Here is a 20325-nt window from a genome sequence, read left to right on the forward strand (position 1 = left end):
CGGAAGGCTTTCCAGGTAAGGGTGGCTAGTCATGACACCCCTGCTGAGGTGCCCACATGTTGCCCACAGTACTTAGTATTCAGTGCTCTAGCACGGCTCCCTCTGTTCCTTCTCTGTCCAAGCTCCCACAGTTGGACTGTTCTGAGGCCTATAGGCCCAAGACCGTGAGTTAGAAGAACCTTAGAGTTGTAACAACTCTTATCAAGCCTTTATCTGAGATGGAAGGCCATCAACCACTCCTAACGTGCACACTGTCCCCTTAATATCAAGGGCCAAGACAAGTTGTTATGAAGATTTGACATTTAAATTACCATTATACTGTAGTCACATTATACTATAGTCACTAAATAAATGACTTTTATTTAACTCTTAGGGAAACTGAGGCCAGCCTAGATCACAGTTCCTCCATCCAAGACTCAAGATTAAGGCAGTATTTCTGACAGTTTGGTCCTGACTACCTGCAAGGGAATTACTTAGATGACTGTTAGATATGCAGGTTTGGGGGAAGGGATGAACAAGGGAAATACAGAGCATTTGGGGGACAGAAAGGTATTACATATGACACTGTAATGGTGAGTACATGTCATTATGCATTTATCAGAACCCATGGAGCTATACAACACAGAGTGAACCCTAATGTAAACTATGGAGTTTGGTTAATAGTAACGTGTCTGTATTGGTTTGTCAGTTGTAACAAATGGACAACACTAATGCTAAGTGTTAGTAATAGGGGAAACTGGTGGCAGAGGACAGAGGATGGATGGGAACTCTCCTTCCTGTGCAGTTTCTCTGTAAACCTCAAAATGCTCTAAAAAAACTAAAAAGTCCATTTTAAAATGCAGGGTTTGGGCCCCATAATGACATTCTGTCTGTGAAGCTGGGGCCTTGGGATCTGCATTTTTTGTTAGGGTCTCCAGGTGATTCAGGTGTCTTCTAAGGTCTGCGAATTCCTGGATATCAGTCAATCTCCTTTCACCATCTGTTTCATTCCAAGAAAGGGCTTAAAGAGGCTTTGTCTGGGAGCCGTCTCCTGTGTGTTAGACTGTGTTTCATCTTTCAGTAGGTGGACAAAAAGCTTCCTGCTAGTGCTAGAAATACTTGCTGCAACACCACACTGACAGCTGAACCACAATAAAGAGAATTTAGGCCAGACCAGATTCCAGATTGGGGACTGTAAAATTTCCAGTGTGCAACCTCTCTTCAGAAGCGTGTCCTGCCAACTCCCATTTTAAACCAGCATAGTTACAGATTATAATGAAAATTTTACATATATGCATTTACTTAAATTGGGGTAATAAATGCGATTTCATTATAATCCCTTGCTCTGTGTGGTTAAGAGTATATTTTATTAGAAAATTATGGATTTTTCTTTAATTAAAATGCTTGTGGAGTTTACATGTGCATAGTTCTTAGGTAGGCTAAACCACAATGCTCAGGAATTCAGTGCCTGATAGAATTTTTCTAAACTTGTGAAAACTCACACTGAACTTTGCAAAAGACACAAGGACTTTGGCAGCATGTTTCATCACCACAGAGGAATTGCCCCACTTGATCAGTCACTCCTCTGTTAGGAGTTTGGCGAGAGCAAGCTCCAGCCCAAAGCAGTGGTGAGATCGAGTCTGTATACTAAAATTCAGAGTGACATGTGAGTTTCAGTAAAGCCCTGCTACAGCTGAGTCAGTTTATAGCAAACACAGACCGAAGTTTTGGTGTGTGGAAACTTGCAGAATATGTTGAAGAAAGCAGCTCAGCCAGGATCTACTTCTGCCCGAACTCAGCAAAGGGACTGCTCCTCCACCCCCGCCCGCCCTGGGACTGGTAGGCATCTGGGAGCTGCTGAAACTGGATGAGATGTGTGAGGTAGGGTCCATAGCTTTCACCAGTTTTGCACATGTGTGAGATGGGGTCCATAGCTTTCACCAGTTGCTCACAGGGGTCCATAACTTAAGAAGATGTAGGGATTTCTGCTTTAGATAGTGGTCTCTCAACTGTTGCTGGTTGTGTAAAAAAAAAAAAGCTGCTTTCCTTCATGAGACATTGCCTTTTTTAAATATATATGTGCCATGTTACTGAGGTACTATGTATGCTATAAAACCTCCACAAAGCATTGGAATTAAAAAGGATATGATAAGAAATGTAAATCGAAGCTCTTTAGTTTTCACCTCTGTGGTCCTCTGATGCTCCCCACTGCCAGGACCCCAGCCTGAGGCCAGTGCTTCCCATTCTTGCACCACCTGGGGATCCAGATGAACTGCAGAGTCTGACTCAGGACATCTGGGATACTGCAGTTCTGAAAAGTTGCCGGTGATAGTGAAGCTGGTGGTCCATGGCCCATATTTTGAGCAGCAGGTAGAGGGTGGGGCACATGTTGAGTTTTGTTCCAGTGACACCCCTCCGCACCCCAAGAACCTTCTGTTCGCTTCATGCAGCTTTGCACACCTAGCCTTAGTAAGTCTGTGATTCCAGTTTTCCCCAAGAAGGGATAAAGGAGGCCCCTGGGGCCCTTTGACTCCTCCTTTACTCAGGCCTGCCTTTTCCTGCTACTGCCTCTGTCCCCGTGGCCCGCTGGAGCTGAGCTCTTGTCTGGCTAGCTTAGCAACGTCTTCGCAGTGCTCCCCAGAGAGGCATGCTCTGGTGACTAGGCTAGCCAGAGTAGACTCCAGACGTCTTGGGCCCAGCTCACTACTGCAGTAGGCTTGACTTCTCACGCACTAGAATCAGAGAATTGAGCCCGTTTTCCCAGTCATCTGTCTCACTTCACAGCCAGGATTAAGTGAAATGGAAGTGAAATGCAGACAAGCCAGGGAAGGGACCGGTGCCCCTTGAGCTGTGTGGATATTCCTGGTTGGTGGCTCATGGCCACTGACAGAACTTCACTGCAGTGACATCTGTTTGCCGTGGACATGTCCTGTGCTTGGAGCCAAGTTGGCTCACACTACAGCCTCAGGTGGCTGCTCCAGCCTTGAGTGAAATAAGGGAAGAATTTTCTAGGGATGAAAATTGAACTCTTGCATCCTCTGAAAAAGAGCAAGATACCAGCTTGGTGGTGTCCTAAAGAGCACTTTGTGCACAGTAGGAAACAGCCCTAAAAGGTGCCCCAGCTCCACATCAGGCAGAAAGGTAGGAAACTGGTTGGGTTCTCTATGTTCACATCTACCCTCTGCGTCTGCCAGCAGTTGTGGGAGGAGAAACCCCCCCCCGCCCCCCAAAAGACATGAAAGCCAAAGAAACGTTTCTTGATCATTTGCATTGTGTAGTCTGGGTTATTTATAAATTCCTATTTATTACAGGAAAATCTGAAAAAGATGCTCCAACCGTAGACTTTCTCTCCAAAGCTACTGTTGGTTTTGTTTCATTGTGTGTCAATTTGGGATGACCCATAACAGAGAAGCAGCACCACAGTCTTTGACTAGAACTCACCTTTTTTATATTTTAAAATATGAAGGACATGCTGTGAGTAGCGTATTAGAGTCACTCTATGATATGTGTCTCTACCTGTCACTTGAGGTGGAGGCTTGGTGGGGGGTGGGGTTGACAAATGAAAAATGCTACAGTTGCCTCTGCTTTTGTGCCTAGAATCTTTGAGGGCGGAGTGGTTTCCGAGTGTTTCCTTAGTCGAGTTTTAAGTGTCTGCCTAAATTTTACTGCTGCACTTTTATATTTAGCACTGAGAAGTTAATCCCAGTTTTTTCCAATCATATATATTTTTTTGCACTTCAGATGCTTTCTCTTCTTCCTGTAAGTAAAATGTGGCGGCTTCTTTTTTGTCATAAAGATCGGCTTTCTTCAGAAGGATTTAGGCAGCTTTGTTAGACTAGCTTCTCTGTTTGTCCTTCTGTGACCCAGAGGGAAGTTTATTCATCTGACTTCTAAGAGGCCTTAAACTAAAGGGATCCTTTTTCAGGTTTGGCTAGAAATTCAATTTACATCCTAATAAACTTAGAGAAGAAACGTCATGCCGATAGTAATGGAGCAGAGGAGCACTGTGAAAGCCCATGTCCTCTGGGGACTTGGATGTTGGTGAAACGCTCAACTTCAAGGGCTTTTCATCAGCCCACATCATTTTTTTTACCTTATGCAATAAAGTATGGGTTGATATATATGTTCATATATTTATGTTGATATTGGCAAGGAATTTTACATTGTATATTTCTTCCATTTTCTTTGCTATGTTCACATTTAAACCAGGAGTGTATCCAAAAAGTATAGACAAGTTGATATGTCTTTTAAGAAAAGTAGTCACCTAGGCTTCGTTTTTTTTTCCTGTTTGTGCTGCAGTTGACCCTTGAACAATGCCTCACACAGTCTGAAATCTGCACGTAACTTTCATTTCCCCCAGAACTTAACTACTAATAGCCCTGCTGTTGACTGGAGTCTTAATGACAACATGAATAGCGATTAGCACAAACATTTATTATAAACTGTATTCTTACAATAAAGTAAGTTACAGAAAACGTTTTTCAAATTGTTGCAGATAACCAGATCTCCAAAATACTTTTCCAATATATTTATTGAAAAAAATCCACAAAGAAGTGGATCAGTTCAAACCCATGTTGCTCAAGGGGTCAACTATACTTCATTTCTTGTATGTAAGGGTTTTTGTTTGTTTGCCTCTAATACCATACTCTGCTAGAAATGCGCTGAGCTACCAAATCAGGTGATCATGTATCCCTTTCCCTTCCTGTCCCCTCTCACCTCCCCCAGCTCTTGACAGAAGGCTATTTTCTTTTGAGCTAAGTGAAAGTCAGTTGTGTTCCTTATGCAGGCTGTGTTGAGCTGGGAACTTTGAGAATGAGGATCCACCTTTTCCTCCTCCTGAAGATGACTCACAAAGCCAGTTTCTCTTGTTCCACATTGTTGCCTCCTTACATTTAAAGCAAAAGAGACCTGTTGACTCAAAACCTAGCACATGTGTTCTAACAGGTCCGATTAGATTCCATAGCTTTTTCATAGCTCGTGTTACGTAGGGTGCACCTATTGTGTCAAGAAAGTTCCTTACAATAGACACGTTGCCTTCACAGGTCTCTCTTGGCTTCAGGGATGGTGAGGTCTACCCTGCAAGTCTGGTCATTCCCCAAAGGTTTGAGATGACTCAGACAGAATTCAGACAAGTGGTATGTTCTCAAAAATCTGTACAAGGAAATATCAATGAGAAAGTGCTCACCAAATGGAGTATTGAATGATGAAAATATTAAAGAGTCTGTGTTCTCTTTGAAGCAGAAGCCAGAGCCTATTACTCATTTGCTCCATTCACAGCTACCCTGGCTTGCAGGCAAGGTGTCAACCCCACCCAGCATCCAGTCCCTTCTGGTTCTGTCCCAGTCCCCATGCAGCACAGCTTCTGTCTTGGTTCTGATGCTGCAGCAACAATGAACTGCTCACCGTTCTCATTACTTACCCTCCTCTCCATTTCTCTCTGCTTCTGTACATGATATCCACGTGCCTCCATAGATCCTCCTCCTTTGGCTGGCAAACTCCTACACACCCTGCAAGGGCCAGCTTAAACAGGACTCCTCTGTGACTCCTGTGTACTCAGAGCCTATCACACATTCGTCTGTAGTACCACCCTTCATATAGTAGTAGAATTATCTGTTCAAGGTCTGAGTCCCTTGTGGGTTTTGAGCTCCACCAGGGCAGGACAGGAACTAGGTCTTTCTATCTCTGTAACCTGGCCCGGCACAGAACCTGGTACATAGTAGTATTTGTGGGCCTGAAGAGGAAGAAGGAAATGTAGTCACTATTCTGCCATATGGGCAATCACTACTGTTGCTGGCAACGGCAGCTAATAAATTTTAAATGCCTCTGACATGCCAGGCACTGGGCTTTATACATACTGCCTCATTTAACCCACTGCAGACCTCTGAGGTTAATCTGTAGTTTCATTTGTCTTGCAGAGGAGGAAACTGAAACTCAAAGAAATTATACCAAAATGTGACAAAGCTGGGGTTTGAACTCACCTACCTGAACTGTGTGACCTTGACCCCAGTTTTGCTTTCCTCATCTGGAAAATAGAATTTTGTAAGAGTCTTTTCAAGGTGAAACATCATCACTTATGTGAAGCACTTAGCACAGTACGCAGCAAGCATCCATACCTAGTTCTGTTAACAATCACGCACGCAGGTCCCTTAGCTAGCAAAGGGCTAGGGACATGTTCAGAACCCAGGTCTCCCTGACAGTAAAGCTGTGTTCCTAACTAATGCTTGTGGGCCACCCCAGGATGGCCAGCTTTGAGAAACAAGAAAAACACCCTACAGACACCTTACCCCTTTAGCAGAACCTCCTGAACTCTCCTTCCAGGGGCCTCTGGGTAAGTCTATGGAAGGTGGAGGAAACGAGCCACCTCTACCCATCACTGCAGAACTCGGGAGGGTTAATGTTGAAATTGTTCACTCGCTTGGCAGCTTAAGCAGGACCCGCCAAGCAAACATGAGGATGTTACCAGCACCTCATTAGGGCTCCAGCACTAATTACTTATTTCCCCAAGGAGAAGGAAAGTGTATGGTGTTGGTGCTCAGAGAGTCAGTCCCTGGATGACTGGTTCCTTTCTTTGTGACCTCAGGTGAGTCCTTTCCTATCCACCCAGGGTGACTCCCCTTAAAGTCCCAAAGATGGGGCATGGCCATCACCTCCCTGCCTCCCCACGCCTTCAGGACCACAAGCCTTTTTAAGCCCACTGGACAGGGGCTGGTGACCCAGTGACTGCTTCATCCAGAGATTATGCTTTCTTGAGGGATTAATTTGATTAAGGCTGTCTGTATTAATATGTTCAGTAGCCCAATTCCTATCCACATTTGGGTAGGAAAAATGTATATGTTCATTAAGAGTAGAAGAGTTATTTAAAAATATGTATGGAGTGTTTTGTAAATAAAACTATTGGAATTGTTGGAAAATTTAGAAATATTTAAAATTAGATGAATGAGTATGAGGCTGAGGCTGGCTTTGGTGAGAACTATCTCCAGTGCTGGTTATCTCCTAGTGAGAAGACATACAACAGAATTTATTTCGAAGAACATTACAAAAAAATATATGATTGAATACATTTTTTTATAAAGCTCTGGGAAAAGAGGTAAATTCCCTATTTTCTTCATCATTCCTCCCCAATTCCTTCTCCCTCCTCCACCCCCACATACAGTGAAACTGGATCATTGACAGATTAATTGCATTCAGCTCCCTGGCTTTTTAGGTCTTAGTGTGGTTGAGAAGGCAGAGGATGCTGATTTATTCTTGCTTTTCCCCTCCTCTCTACCTAGAAAAATTCAGAATTCCCAGCAGCCATTGACAAGCCAAGTGAGCACATCCCGTCCCATCTCTGCAGGGCCCTCCCACATTAGCACTGTTAGTTGTCTTTTCCCAATACGATCACACTGCTCCCAGGCGCAGCCAGGCTGGGGGCTGCAGCACGTCTCAGCATTCCATCTCTGGAGTTGCTCACCAGGCTCTGCTCTCCAGCCTTCACAGAAAGCCATGGGAGCATATGTGTGGGCCTCATCTACGTGGCTGGGTGCGTGTAATTGCCCAACCATGTCTGTTGTTTCACCAGTAATGAAAATCCAGCAGGGAAATGAATGCTAAAATTAGTTTGTCCTTTGACAAGATCTCCCCAGTTGAAAATTTTTTGTTTCACTGTATGGCCTGGCAGACTTACCTGGCTTTGCCTAATGGGGCAACAGATTGTGTTTTTGAAGAGCTTCCACTGAATTGTCCTTGAAAGGACACTTGATCTAGGAAATTTAGACAGACTTACTGCATTTTGGTATAGATGGTTTCTTTCCTCCTTGTACTAGTTGTAGGAAATGTACATGTAGCCCACTGGTGGACCATGGGTTACTACATCTCTTGGATGTGTGGGTGGATGGATAGATGGTGGGCAGATGGGTAGACTGGCAAGTAGGTTCATTTGCCTTGCCATATGTCTTAGATGTCAAGTTTGCTGGTATGCAAGAGGAAGGAAAACTTGTAATTAGAGTCCTCAAAAAGTTTTTGCTAAACCCCACCCCATAGCTGTGTTTTTAGGTGTCATTCATTCAACAAAACAATACTTCCGAAGCACCTAATGTGTACTAAGTACATGTGATACAGATTTGAACAAACTAAGAAAAACCTCTGCCTTCAAGGACTTACTGGATAGTGTGGGAGACAAACATTAGAAAGGAATTATACATTATACAAATAATTATTTAACTATAGTGGTATCACTGCATTTTTTTTTGCTTGTTTCTCTGGATTTTTTTATTGAAATACAATTCATATGCCATAAAATTCACCAGTTTAAAGTATACAATTCCATGGTGTTTGGTATAGTCACAGTGTTCTTTGTTTTCAAAATGCTCGGGTTGAGTGAAAACTTCCTTCTGCTCTTCTGTCGTTTTGTTGACACAACCACAAACAGTTGGTTTGACTGACTCCAGCAGACTGGCATTGCAGTGTCTCTGGTCATAAATTCTTGGGAGGAGGCATCAGAGAAGTTCAGTTCAGACATGGTGTCCTGGAAGCTGCACTGGGGGAACATCCTGTTGACCCACAGTGGAAGCTCCTTCTCAACCGGGATGGCTCCAGTGAGAGCTTTCTTCTCGGCCCCTAACTTGAACTTACTGTGGGGGACAACCTCTGCAGCATCCTGTAATTCCACTTTTCTAAGACTATATCCTAAATTGAGGTAGAAGAAAGAAAAGAATTAAAATCTCTCAGGATCTATCGCATAGATTCTAAAGCTAAAATGCCAAATGCAGTGAAACACACTCTGATATAGGTCAGCAGTTTCTGGAAAATCAGCACTCACTGTGTTCCCAGCTGAACGTGTTGTGTTTCCCCAATTCCTCTTGAAGGAAAGAATTCGATCAAGAGACAGACTTATGACAGTTTTAAACAGTAGGAGTTTATTAAGCAAAGCATAAGTACAGTTTCAAGAAGGGTGGAGAGCGGGCTGTCTGGAAACTAGAAGCAGCATTGTTATTGGAGTTAGCAATTTTAGTTTTTCTTAAGGTGGCAGGAAGTCCTGCCCTGCATCTTATGTCATTTGATTGACAGGTTGATTGACAGCTTTCAGTTATATAACTTTTTCTCAGTGCATAGCACCTTACCCGTAAGTACCTGAGTGAAACCCACAGTGGGGCCAAAACCACAGTGCTAATTAGATTTAGATGTTATTTTAATGAGGTGGGGTTACTTTCAGACAAGGTCTTCGAACCTTGCTCATGCCCTGTAATCAGGGAAGCCCCTGTGGTCTTGGGCCTCCTGACAATCTAGGTATCTTTGACTGTTGGGGCCTCCTGATGAGCTAGGCATCCTTGACTGTGGACCTGGGAACTAAGGAGGGCTTAGGGGTTGGCCAGGGAGGAGTCTTCCTTGGTGATGGGCTGGCCCTTTTCTCCTGCTTACGTCTAACTAACTGCCTACTCTAACAATTGGTCTTCTTACTATGTATTATCTCACTTGAAGTATAAAATCCTTGGGTTTTCAGATGCCTTGCAGGTCTACCTGATGGAGCCCATGTAAGAATTCAATGGATCTGAGTTTGGTTTCTTGTCTGTCCAAGTTTTGCTCTGCCTTCCTGTTCTCTGAAGATGGGGGTAGTGACACAGCAGTCTCTTTTAGGGGGTGCTGGAAGGAGCCAGGGCAGATGAGGTATTGCTCCTTTGGTCCTGAATGCTCTCCTCCTGGTGGCTAACCTCTCAAGCTGGTCTGGTTGGTGGATAGTCAGCCATTTATACAGGAGAAGTTCCATAGGCCCCTTCCTTCCCCTGAAATCACTGATTTCATCAGATGTTAGCTTTGTGGCATCACCAAGAGATCTGGAAGAGAGTAAATTGGTATTAGTGTTATTCAGAGTTTCGTGACAAGCCCCTTAAGGCATCAGTATCAAAGGTGAAATTCACCATTGAAGGCACATCACGATGATGACAACCCTAATGACGTCCTCTGTCTTTACGGTCTTACACAAACCACAGGGCACTTTCATCCTCATCTCATGAATTGTCATGTGCACTTTGTGATGCAGGAAGGCTGTGATACTCCCATAGTTGAAATGAAAAGTCCAGGCTCCAGAGAAGTACCTTGCTCATGATGACAAAGGTGGCTCCTCTATCCTCTGTCTTTTCTTTCCACCTCTCCTAAAAGCTTGCCTACTTTCTCCACTGCACTGTTCAGTAACATATTTCCCCATGATTTGCTAATGACTTGTCAGTTCCATTCACATTACTTACATAAAACACCTGCTTGTATAATTGCTGACATTAAAAAGAATGTCATGAATACATCTGACAGCTAATTTTATTCACCAGTCCCCTTCTGCTTCATAGATTCCTGTGAGTTTGAGTTAATTAAGCTGAGTTCTATTTTTGCTAGCAAGCTGGTGATCCTTTGGGTTGAATCCATGGCTGAGGAGTTATCCCTGGGTTGTACTCAGTGACAGAGCCTCAGAAAAGCCTCAGTTTCTTGCTGCTTAGAGCGCAGGATGGCCATGCAGGGCTTCTGGCTATGAACAAGACTGTGCACGACTTGCTTTCACCATGCATTTGCACTGTCCTTTGCTTTCGAAGGTACATGACTGATGGTGGACTTGGCCTCTACACCCGTCGCCTGAACCGGCTTCCTGATGGGATGGCTGTGGTGCGGGAGACCCTTCAAAGAAATACCTCCCTGGGTCTTGGAGATGCTGACAGGTAAGCGTGCTCTTCCTGGGGCTGACCAGGTGCAGAGGTCATTCCAGAGCGTCCTGAGAAGTGAAGGTGTGGTATTGAGAGCAGATGGGTGCTGCTTTATCCCACCCAGAGGTTGGGAGGTCTTGAACCTGTGCACAGTAGGTAGGAAGGGGCTGCTGAAGGGTTCCTGGGTCCTGCTGCTTGGTTAGCTGGTGCTTCTGACAGCAAGGGCACAGGAGTTAGGCTTGGGTAGTCTGGGTGGTTGGTTTGACTGCTGCTACTGCATCTTCGTCAGTTCAGCGGGCCCTGGGGATCTGCTTTGCTTCCTCAGTTAACCAGCTTTCTAGGTATTGCATCTTGGAACAGAGTCCCTCATGACGCGCAGAAGGGAGCTAGCTCTCCTGGCTTGGCTGAGCAGGCTTCTGCATAAGTCCCCTGTTGCCAGGTAACGGAGACAAGCTTTACAGATGTAGGCTTACCACCACGTGCCCACGAGTTAACATTACAGGCTCAGCCGGTCTGCGTTGCTGTTGCTGTCAGAGACAAAAAGAGCTTCAGAAAACACTACTGTAAAGAAGGAGGACTATTTGCCTCCAAGTTTCTAGTCCTTCCTCTGACACAAATGGTTCCAAGACCATGAGCAACTTATTTGGACTATATGATTTCCAAGATCCTTTCCAGCTATATATATATCTGTATTTCTAGCTTTCAGTACCGTTTAATGATCTGACTAGTGAAGGATTTTTCTGGTATACCTGACCTCTTTCCAAATCTAGAGTAAAGAGGAAACATGGAATTTATAGATGTGAAGGGTTTGACATCAGTGTACTTGTTGGGGTGCTAAACTTCATGTGCCAGAAAGCCAAATATCTGTAGCAGGGGTGCAGCCTCTTGCTGTTCTCTTAGCAGGACATGCTTTTTACAGAGAGCTAGGTAACTTTTGTCGTTCTCTGGCCTCAGAGAAATAGAGCAGCATACTAAAGAGACAGACACTGAAGTTACCCCCAGAAATGGAATTTGCTGAAGAGGAATCTTCATCTTCTCCCAGGGAAGGCTGGGAAGCTTGGGCTAGTGCAGAAAGCATTGAATTAGTTGTCAGAATCTTGGTATCAGGCCCAGGCTCTGCCACTAAATGTCCTTCTTAGAGCCCCTCACAGTATCCAGGGTGGTGATTTATACCAGAAATGACAAAAGGCCTATCACTCCAGTGCCAGCTCCAGTCAGCTTTTTTCCTGTAATTAGTTTAAAAGCCTTGGTTTGAAAACTCTATAGAAAGAAGAAAATGGCTCTTTCTAAGGCTAGACGTCTCTACAACTAAAATCTTCAAAGTAAATATTACCAGGAGAAAATATCAATGCTGTAACACCCCCCTCTGGAGATTTCACAGTTTGCCAAATTAGTTTGCCTGTTTGTGTTTCTTGTGAACATGGAGCTGGTTAGTAAGTTTATTAGAATAAAATGCAGGCCTTACAAGACACATTTCCCCTTGTAGCCAGAGAATCTGCCCTAGGCAGTTTAATTGAATGCTTCATTACAGGGCTAATGGAATTATTATGGATCACAGCTGAGCTTTCTTTCTACAGTTGGAGGTGGGGGCTGGAAAGATGGATAATGTTTGTTATGTCATTGCCATTCAGCCTGTACGGTGGGACCAAATGGACCACAGGGTCTGGGCTTTGCCGCAGACTGGAATGTTCACATGTGATCTTTAAGACCGAACAGATAACTGACCAACTTTTAAAGAAAGAATCCAGGTGGCTTTATTAAAAAAAAAAAAAGAATTTAATAATGCTTATACAATTCCCTATTTCATAAGTTTTAACCTGTAGGCAGTAAAATACTTTCAACTGTTCTGGATTATGTTAAATTTCTTTAATCTCTGAAGTTATTATCAACAGACCATGGTAATGCTTCATCTTTGGCTAAGCCGAAATAGCAGTAGATTTGCTTCTATAAAGTTTTTCATGTAAATCTTCTTCAAAAACTATATTCAGATGAGTGTTTCCCAAAGTGGGAGAGTAACATTAGTAGTACAGGAAATAATTTTAGATGGTAGTCAGGGAAATAATTCCTTTTAACAATTACATTTTAAAGTTAATATTTTTAAAAACTTAAACTAGCACATCAAACCCATGATTTTGCAAATATTGCTTAGGGTAAGGATAGTGTAGGCTTGAGACAATTTAATGTGAACTATCAAGGAAGAATATCACAGGTGGTCTGCAGATACACTTTTTAAAAAAAAGATAGTATGCAGATGACTACAGGGTAGATAATCCTGCCTTGTCCCTCTAATTGGAAATGTGTTCTTTAAATAATTAGAAGAGTGAAAAAAGGCAGAGAACCCAGCAGCTTTCCAGAATTCTTCCCTTTTAACCTGAGAAAAAAAAGATACCAGAGCTGAGGTTTTTTCCAGGAAGCTCTTTCTAAAAAGACAGTCCAGTCCTCAAGGATTCATACACAGCAACTGAGTACGTGAGTTTTGCCAAGGGCCTAGGAAAAGTACTGAGAGGTGAGACCTGATTAGGCCCCAGCAAAAGGCAGACAAGCATAATAAAGCAGAACACCTCCCCGTGTGAATAGGGGTATCATTAACCTCAGCAGAGCAGCTCTGAAAACAGCTATTCCAGGGTCAGGCCCGAAAGGATGCTGACCTACCCAACAGACTGTGGCCCTTTGCAGCTGGCTGTGGCTGGGGTATCTTCAGGGCTATTAAAAGTAACTGATAGGAATGTCTACCTTCAGAGCCTGGGAGATAGAGACCATGTCAGCTAGTGAGTCTTGTATGTCACCAGTGACTTCTGAGAAATAATAGATGATAGTAAATTCAAAATGCCAAGTCTGCCCTTGATCTCCTGTCACTCTTGAGGGTTGTCACCCCTAGGCTTCAGGTTTTACCTGATAGTCATCAGTGGCTACTTCCAGCAAACTAGAGCCAGCCTGCTAAGACAGGAAAGGAAGATCAAAAGGGACAGATGGAGGTTGCTTATTACAAGTCAGAGGTCCCAGATAACAAAGAGAGCTTTGGCATGGGGGTCTCTGAACTGGCAGCCTGAAAGGAAGGAGAAATATGTCAAGCAGGGTTGAGAGACTGGGCTCACGGACAGTTAAACCATTTGCTGAACTTGCTCCAGTTCCTCCATGTGGTGCTGTCCCCTCAGAACCCATCCAAAGCTCTTGAACTCCAGGAAGGTGAGTGCTTTGAAAGTTTCAAGCTCAACTCGGGGAACGTATCCACTCTCAACCCCCTTTCTTTACCCCTCTAAAGCATGTCCCTCCGAATCATGGCCATTTCTGCCATCATCCTTGTGCCCTTCAGTGGCATCCCAGGGTCATGTGTCATGGATGCCACAAGAAAGGCAGGAACCAGGCTTGTGCACATTGGAGCAGGAGGAGGACTTTGGAATTACTTGGTAACTTTCTTCTAAACCATTAGAATGCTTATTAACCTCCAGTGACTTTTATTAGTTTAGGTGGTAATAAAAATAGCAAAAATCTCATGCTGTGTGGTAAAATGTCAGCCTTACACTTCATGCCAGGAAACCAAGCAGGAAGGATAAACTGTTTTCCCTGATTGTTACAAGGTATTCATTGCCCTCCAAATTCTGGTCTTAAGATTTCACTTTCAGTTAGGATTCACAGTCACTGTACAAACTTTACTGTCTGCATTTTGGGCCCTGGCCTTGGTGCTCAGAGATGTCCCAGTTTCAGCTTGAATTGGGAGTCCTGCGGTGTGAGGATGTAACTATGCATCCTGGCATTTGAGTGGCCTGCCAAGCCGAGGAGCCCTCCTTCCTCACCAGGAGTGTCACAAGATCTCTAAGAGCCCAGGGCACTGCTTGGCTTTGTGGTTTGTGTGGAGCAGGGAGGGCTGCTGGCACCAAGCAGTGCATTCAAGGTTCAGTCCCGCCCTGGAGAGGAGTTTAATCCAAGCCAGAGGTCCCCAGCCAGCAGATGGAAGTGGTAGGAGCCTTTTCCAGGTGGTAGGTCCCCTACCCAGTATCTCTTAGGCGTGGCCCTGTGGGTATGTGCAGATGAGAGGGAGCACAGAGGGCAAGGCAGTGACTTCTTACCTCACCTCCTTTTGAAGCCTGTAGGCACAGTCCCCACCCCCGGGGCCCATGGCCTAACCCCCAGAACCTGTGGATATGTTTGCTGCATGGCCAAGGAACTGAGGTAGCTTATCTGCTGACGTTTAGATAGAGAACCCTGGATTTTCCAGGGGGGCTGATGTAATCACAAGACCTTCAAAGCAGAAGAGGCTGGAGAGGCGGGCAGAGTGATGAGATGGGAGAGGCTCCACCAATTTGCCACTTAGAAGATGGAGGAGGGGGCCATGGGCGGGGAGCGCAAGCAGCCTCCATAAAGAGGGAAAGGTAAGGGAGTGGATGGCCCCCAAGGGCCTCCAGAATGAGTGTAGCCCTGCTGACACTCGTGGTTTCAGTCCATGAGAACCAATTCAGACTTCTGCCTCACAGAACTCTATGAACTAAAGTACGATTTTGTTGTTTTTACCCACCAAGCTTGTAATAACTTGTTCCAGCAGCAATAGAAAACGACTACAACCTTGTACCGGCAAATAATAAAAACAGTCATAGTTGCCATTCCCTGGTGGATCTCTATGTGCCAGGAACTGTGCCAAGTACCTTACAAACATTAGGTCATTTGCTCCTAACCCTGACCCTTTGAGAAGAGAGATTTCCTAGCCTTGAAGCAGTCTCAGAGAAACTCAGAGAAGGTACTCAGAGAGGTCAGTAACTTACTAAAGGTTACAAATACACCCAACAAGTGTGTAAGCTGGGACTGAAACCCTGGCCTGCCAGGCCCCACAGGTGGGCTAACCAGCTACATACTGCCGCCTCTTCCGTTCCCCAACTATGAGCCCTTACCTTGGTGTCATCTTTTCAATGAACCCCTGGTCACTAAAAATGCAAGCAGTGCCTAGGAATGGTAAATTTTGTCTTGAGGGACAATGTAAAACATTTTACATTGAGGGAAAAAAGAATATTTCTTGACTCCTCTCCTGCCTCTCAGATGTTGTGCACTGGCCCTGCAGCCGGGCTTGCTCTTACCCCTTCCCCATCCCTGGTCGCGGACCACAAGAAGGGCCAGTTTCCTCTTTGGCCTCCTTGCAGGTTGGAGGAAGGATGCTTGTTTGTGAATGCTGACCTGCTGCAAATTTGCGGTGTTGACTGGGGGAGGAACCCACAATTTCAAGATCCCTGGCGGGGGCTGATGCTTCCCTTTAGTGGTCCAGAGAATCTAGGGCCCTGGAGTCTACAGAGATTCTGCAGTCATTCAGAAAATTCTCTTCCTGGTCCTGGCTAACTACTGTATGGCCCCTTTGGCATTGCTACCCAGAGCTTGGAGGTCTGCATGGCTGCGCCATGGTTTAAGGAGGGTCCCTCCCCCCTCTCTATCTCCACTGTGCTCTGTCACTTCCTGATCTTCCCACCATCACCGAGTAAGGCAAGGGGGAGTTTTCCCTTCTTTTACCACTAACCCCACTTCACGCCATCTCTGGGTGCCAGTATGTGAACCCTATTTCCCCAGCATCCATGTGGTGGGAGTGAGAGAATATAGATCTTACTAGTAAAAGATGGCCATTGAAATGTAAAGTTAAAGAAACTTAAAAGTTTGATTTCTTAGTCACACTAGCCTATTTCAAATGCTCAGAAGTCCCACGTGAGTGGTGGTCAGTGCAGACAGAACACGTCCACCTTTGCAAGAGGTTCTTTTGGACAGTATTTATGTAGACCACCTAGTGGTATTTCCTCAGGCAGCTGTAGATAAAGAGAAGGCATGGGGTTTGCTGTAGAGAGACCCTGGTTCTGGTGCTCTCTCTCTTAGGCAGGTCACTTACCTGAGTTTTGGGGTTTTGTCTCTAAAATGAGGGCAGTATTCCCATGTGTCTCATAGGACCATTGTGAGGAGCACCCGAGGTGACCGTGGTGAAAATGTTTTGTAAAGCACTGAACAAAAAGATAAATATTCTGATTATCCTTCGGTCTTACAAGCCATTCAGGGCAATCTGGGCTCTGCCGCTTCACAATTCCCTTTTCTTCATATTTAATTAACTAATAGCCCTCTTCTTTCCATAATAGCTCAGAGTAACTACATATAATAAAAGAGCAATTGTAAATTAAAGGAGTGAAGCATTAGGACTAGTGGGATATCTTAAGTTAGAATATGACAGGTATTAAAGGAAGAAAATTGAGAATATGAATTCACTAACGGTAGAAGGCCCTACATGATCGCACACTGAAGTGGTGATTCCGCACTGAGCTTCCTACTGGCCTAACTGAAAATGGCCTTTCCTTGCTTCCCACCCCTTCCTGGCTTCTCCCCTATGGTTTGTCTTTGTCTCTCCTTTTTGGGTCACTCAGTTGTTCTCCCTCTCCTCCGTCTCTGTCACTCCCAGGCCTTCCCCTCTCCCTCTCCCATTTTCCTTGCCTCCTCCTCTGACTGCCTGATAACTGCCTGTTATACCTGCTAGTTTCCCTGATCGTTTTCTTAGTCCTGCATTTAAGGGTTATACTCATTTTCTTGGGACAGAGAGACACCTCTGGTACAATACCCAACAGCCATAATCTTCACTGTGTCACCTTCCATTCCTTTTCCCTTGCCCCTTCCTTCTCCCGCTTGTGTTTAGCAGTGGGAAACAAAGTAGGAGACAGTGAAAGTCACTTTCATTCTAAAGCTCGTAAAAGGAGCCCTAGAGGCAAATCTCTATTTCCGTGGTAACAGGGTGGTAATTACTGCATTGGCCTTTCCCAAGGGCCTCTTTTTTGCTGGTGCCACTAGCTTCCTTTTTAAGTGAGCGCTGCTGCTTGTGGAATGGGTGGGCTGGGGCCCCCTGAATGGATCAGGGGGGTGGTGCTGACAGGAAGCAAACCACCTGTACCTTAAGCCACAGAGGAATTCTCCCCCAGGTTGTAAAGGGAAGAGAAGCCTGTAGTCTGTGGAGGATCATTTCTCATGCATGCAGAGCTTTCACTTACAAAACAAAAGCAGGATGGCGGCCCCATGAGAAACTTCCACTCCCTAATGTTGCCAACTTCATAACTTTGTTCCGGTTTTGCTACAGTAGAAGCACAGCTGAGAGAGAGAGAGAGAGAGAGAGAGAGAGAGAGAGAGAGAGAGTGTGTGTGTGTGTGCGTGTGTGTGTGCACATGCACACATATGAGTGTGACAGAGTGAGCATGTCGGGGCAGGGGAGCATGAACACTCCCCCAAAACACATTTTCCAAAAGTTTAAAGGTGATTTGTAGACTGGATAGTTCTAAGTATGGATGAAATGACATCTGGCAATATGAAAGCAAGAAGGAGAAGTCAAAGAGGAAAGCAGAATGGAGCACCTCCTTCTGTGCTTCCTCCCCAGCAACCAAAGCATAGGCTCCCAACCCCAAGTCAGAATCTGACTACACCTGTGCCCTGCAACAGAAAACGACATCATGTATTTTAGTCCAGGTACCTGGGTGAGTCTTTGTATCAGTCAGGATAGGCTAGGTTGTGCTGTGTAACAAACTCCAAAAACCCCACCCTCACTTCTGGCTACTATAGGTTAGTGGGAAGCTATGTTGTGCTCTCACTGTGTGATAGTGTTCTCAATCTAGGACCCAGGGTGCCAGAGGGACTACTATGCTAAAGCATTGACAGTCCCCATGGCAAAGAGAAAGAGAGCATGGTGAGGCACACACTGTCCCTTAAAGTTTCTGCCCAGAAATGGCCCATATAACTTCAACTCACTTGTCATTGGCCAAAGGAAGTCACATGGCTACACTTTAATTTAAAGGTGAAGAGAAGTACAATTCTACCACGTGCCTATGAGGACAGAAACTTCATGGTGAACTTCACTCTCATTGTTCTATTACATGCAAGTGACAGCCTTTGCATAATGCCACTCCATTATTTAACCAACTCTGGATCATGCAGTGGATCACATTTTTACTATAGACTTCTCAGATGCCAGGCACTGTGCCACCCAGTCTGACTGAAGGCCTCTAGTAGCTCTTCTGGGTTGGGGAGAGTGAGCAGATAGGGGAGGAGTGTGATGACTAAACTGGTTAAGAAATTTTAACCATGCTATATATAGATAGTTGTATTTCAACAAGGTGTTTAGACTGCATTTTGACCTGTTCCAACTTATAGAGGATACTAATGAGCACGTGCTGGGCACCAGGCCCTGGGGGTCAAAAGATCAGTAGGACATAGCCCTTGCTTCCAGCTCTCAAGAAGCTTGCAGTCAAATAGAGGAGAGAGGAGCCTAAATAAGCCACCTGACTTGATGTGCGGCGCTATAGACACTTCCACTGTGCACCCTGGGAGCCGGAAGAATCAGGAGTGTTGTTGGGGGCTATGTGTCGTCCTGATTTGGGAACTCATTGCATAATAAAATGCAGAAGGTTTCTTTCCTGTCGGTGATGATTTGAAAGATCCTTTAGAAACATTACCCAGGTGTCAAAATAAGCCTCCTTATCTCATCATCCGTTTGGGATTTCCTTTTTGTTTCCTTTAATATCCTTGTCACTTTTGAAGAGTAGCCTAGGCACGATTTCTGCTACAGACATGCAGAAGCTGACTGAAATAAGCCTTACTCTGGCCTGTGTAGAAGTGTCCCTGGTTGCATTGTAACCTTTAGATGGGCCATGCTGGACAGAGGTGTCTGCCCAGAGCTTTTTATTCAGGATTCAGGGCTACCTTGCATGTAAATGTTTTTTTCCCCAAGGTTGCCTCTTCTAAGCCACTTAGTGTTAAACAGACACATACCCTGCAGGGCTGGTGCAAGAGACCTTCCGAATCATCATGTGCAGCCCTCTCGCTTTACCAGTGAAGACAGTGGGGCCCAGGGGGATTGTTAGTGGCCCCCCTGACCACTTAACATCCTCTGGGCTTCAGGGAGCAAGGTCCTCTCAGTGTGAGTTTGTAAAGTATGAACTGTTGCGCGCAACACGTTCTCACTTTGTTAATGCTTGTGAACGCAGCTCCTGCAGTAAGGGAAGGAGTGCTAGGCACCAAGAAACCTTGTTCTAGATCTGGCTCTGCCGCCAGTGACCATTCCGGACAAGATGCCCCCCTTCCCACCCCCACGTTTCTTCATCTGACCAGCTGATCTAAGGTTCCCAAGCTCCTGTGAGGCAGAGTTCTTCTTTGTCGCTCCCAGGCAGAGCTGACAGAATGACGCATGAGTGTACCTCATCCATAGAGGGCAGAAACCCAAGGAACTTTTTGTCTGTAATCATGACCTGTGTCGTTCCAGGAGGGTGTTTTTGGGTAGAATCGCAGTCGTTACCCAAGGGCTCTGGTGTGCGCAGGCCTGGCAGGCTGGAGGCCTCCTTCTGCACACAGCTGAGCTCTCCCAGAGGAGAGAAAGCCTCAGGTGTCCATCCTCGCTGCACTTCAAGGCTGAGCCTGCTCCAAGCCTCCGTGCATGTGCTTGGAGGAGTGTGAGAGAGGAGGGTAGCTGCTGTTACTGATGGCAGGGATGGAAGAATGCCCAGAGTTTCAGGACCACAATGAAATATTCCGAAAGGGACCGTAGGGCGGGAATTGCTGTGGGTGAGGGTGGTGGGACCGCGGACCTTCCTGACACTTTGGAAGATATCTGCAATCATAAACTGCAATGGATTTTGCTCTAACTTGGAGCTTCACCAAAATTATACGAGGAGTTGAAGCTCATAGGATT

General features: G+C 45.2%; 1 protein-coding gene across 9 annotated transcripts in view; it reads left to right on the forward strand.

Moving 5' to 3' along the window:
- Positions 1–20325, forward strand: part of NAV2 (neuron navigator 2) — a 685764-nt gene that overhangs the window by 559017 nt on the left and 106422 nt on the right. For all 9 annotated transcript variants that reach the window (XR_008999256.1, XM_057507467.1, XM_036920166.2 and 6 more), the window contains one exon: positions 10539–10661. Coding sequence is in view for 8 of the 9 variants with exons in the window: in XM_057507467.1 (XP_057363450.1) it covers positions 10539–10661 (123 nt within the window). In the remaining variant the exon portion in view is untranslated. The remainder of the gene's footprint in view (positions 1–10538; positions 10662–20325) is intronic.

The sequence above is a fragment of the Manis pentadactyla genome, chromosome 9, assembly GCF_030020395.1.
Source record: "Manis pentadactyla isolate mManPen7 chromosome 9, mManPen7.hap1, whole genome shotgun sequence".
Taxonomy (NCBI): domain Eukaryota; kingdom Metazoa; phylum Chordata; class Mammalia; order Pholidota; family Manidae; genus Manis; species Manis pentadactyla.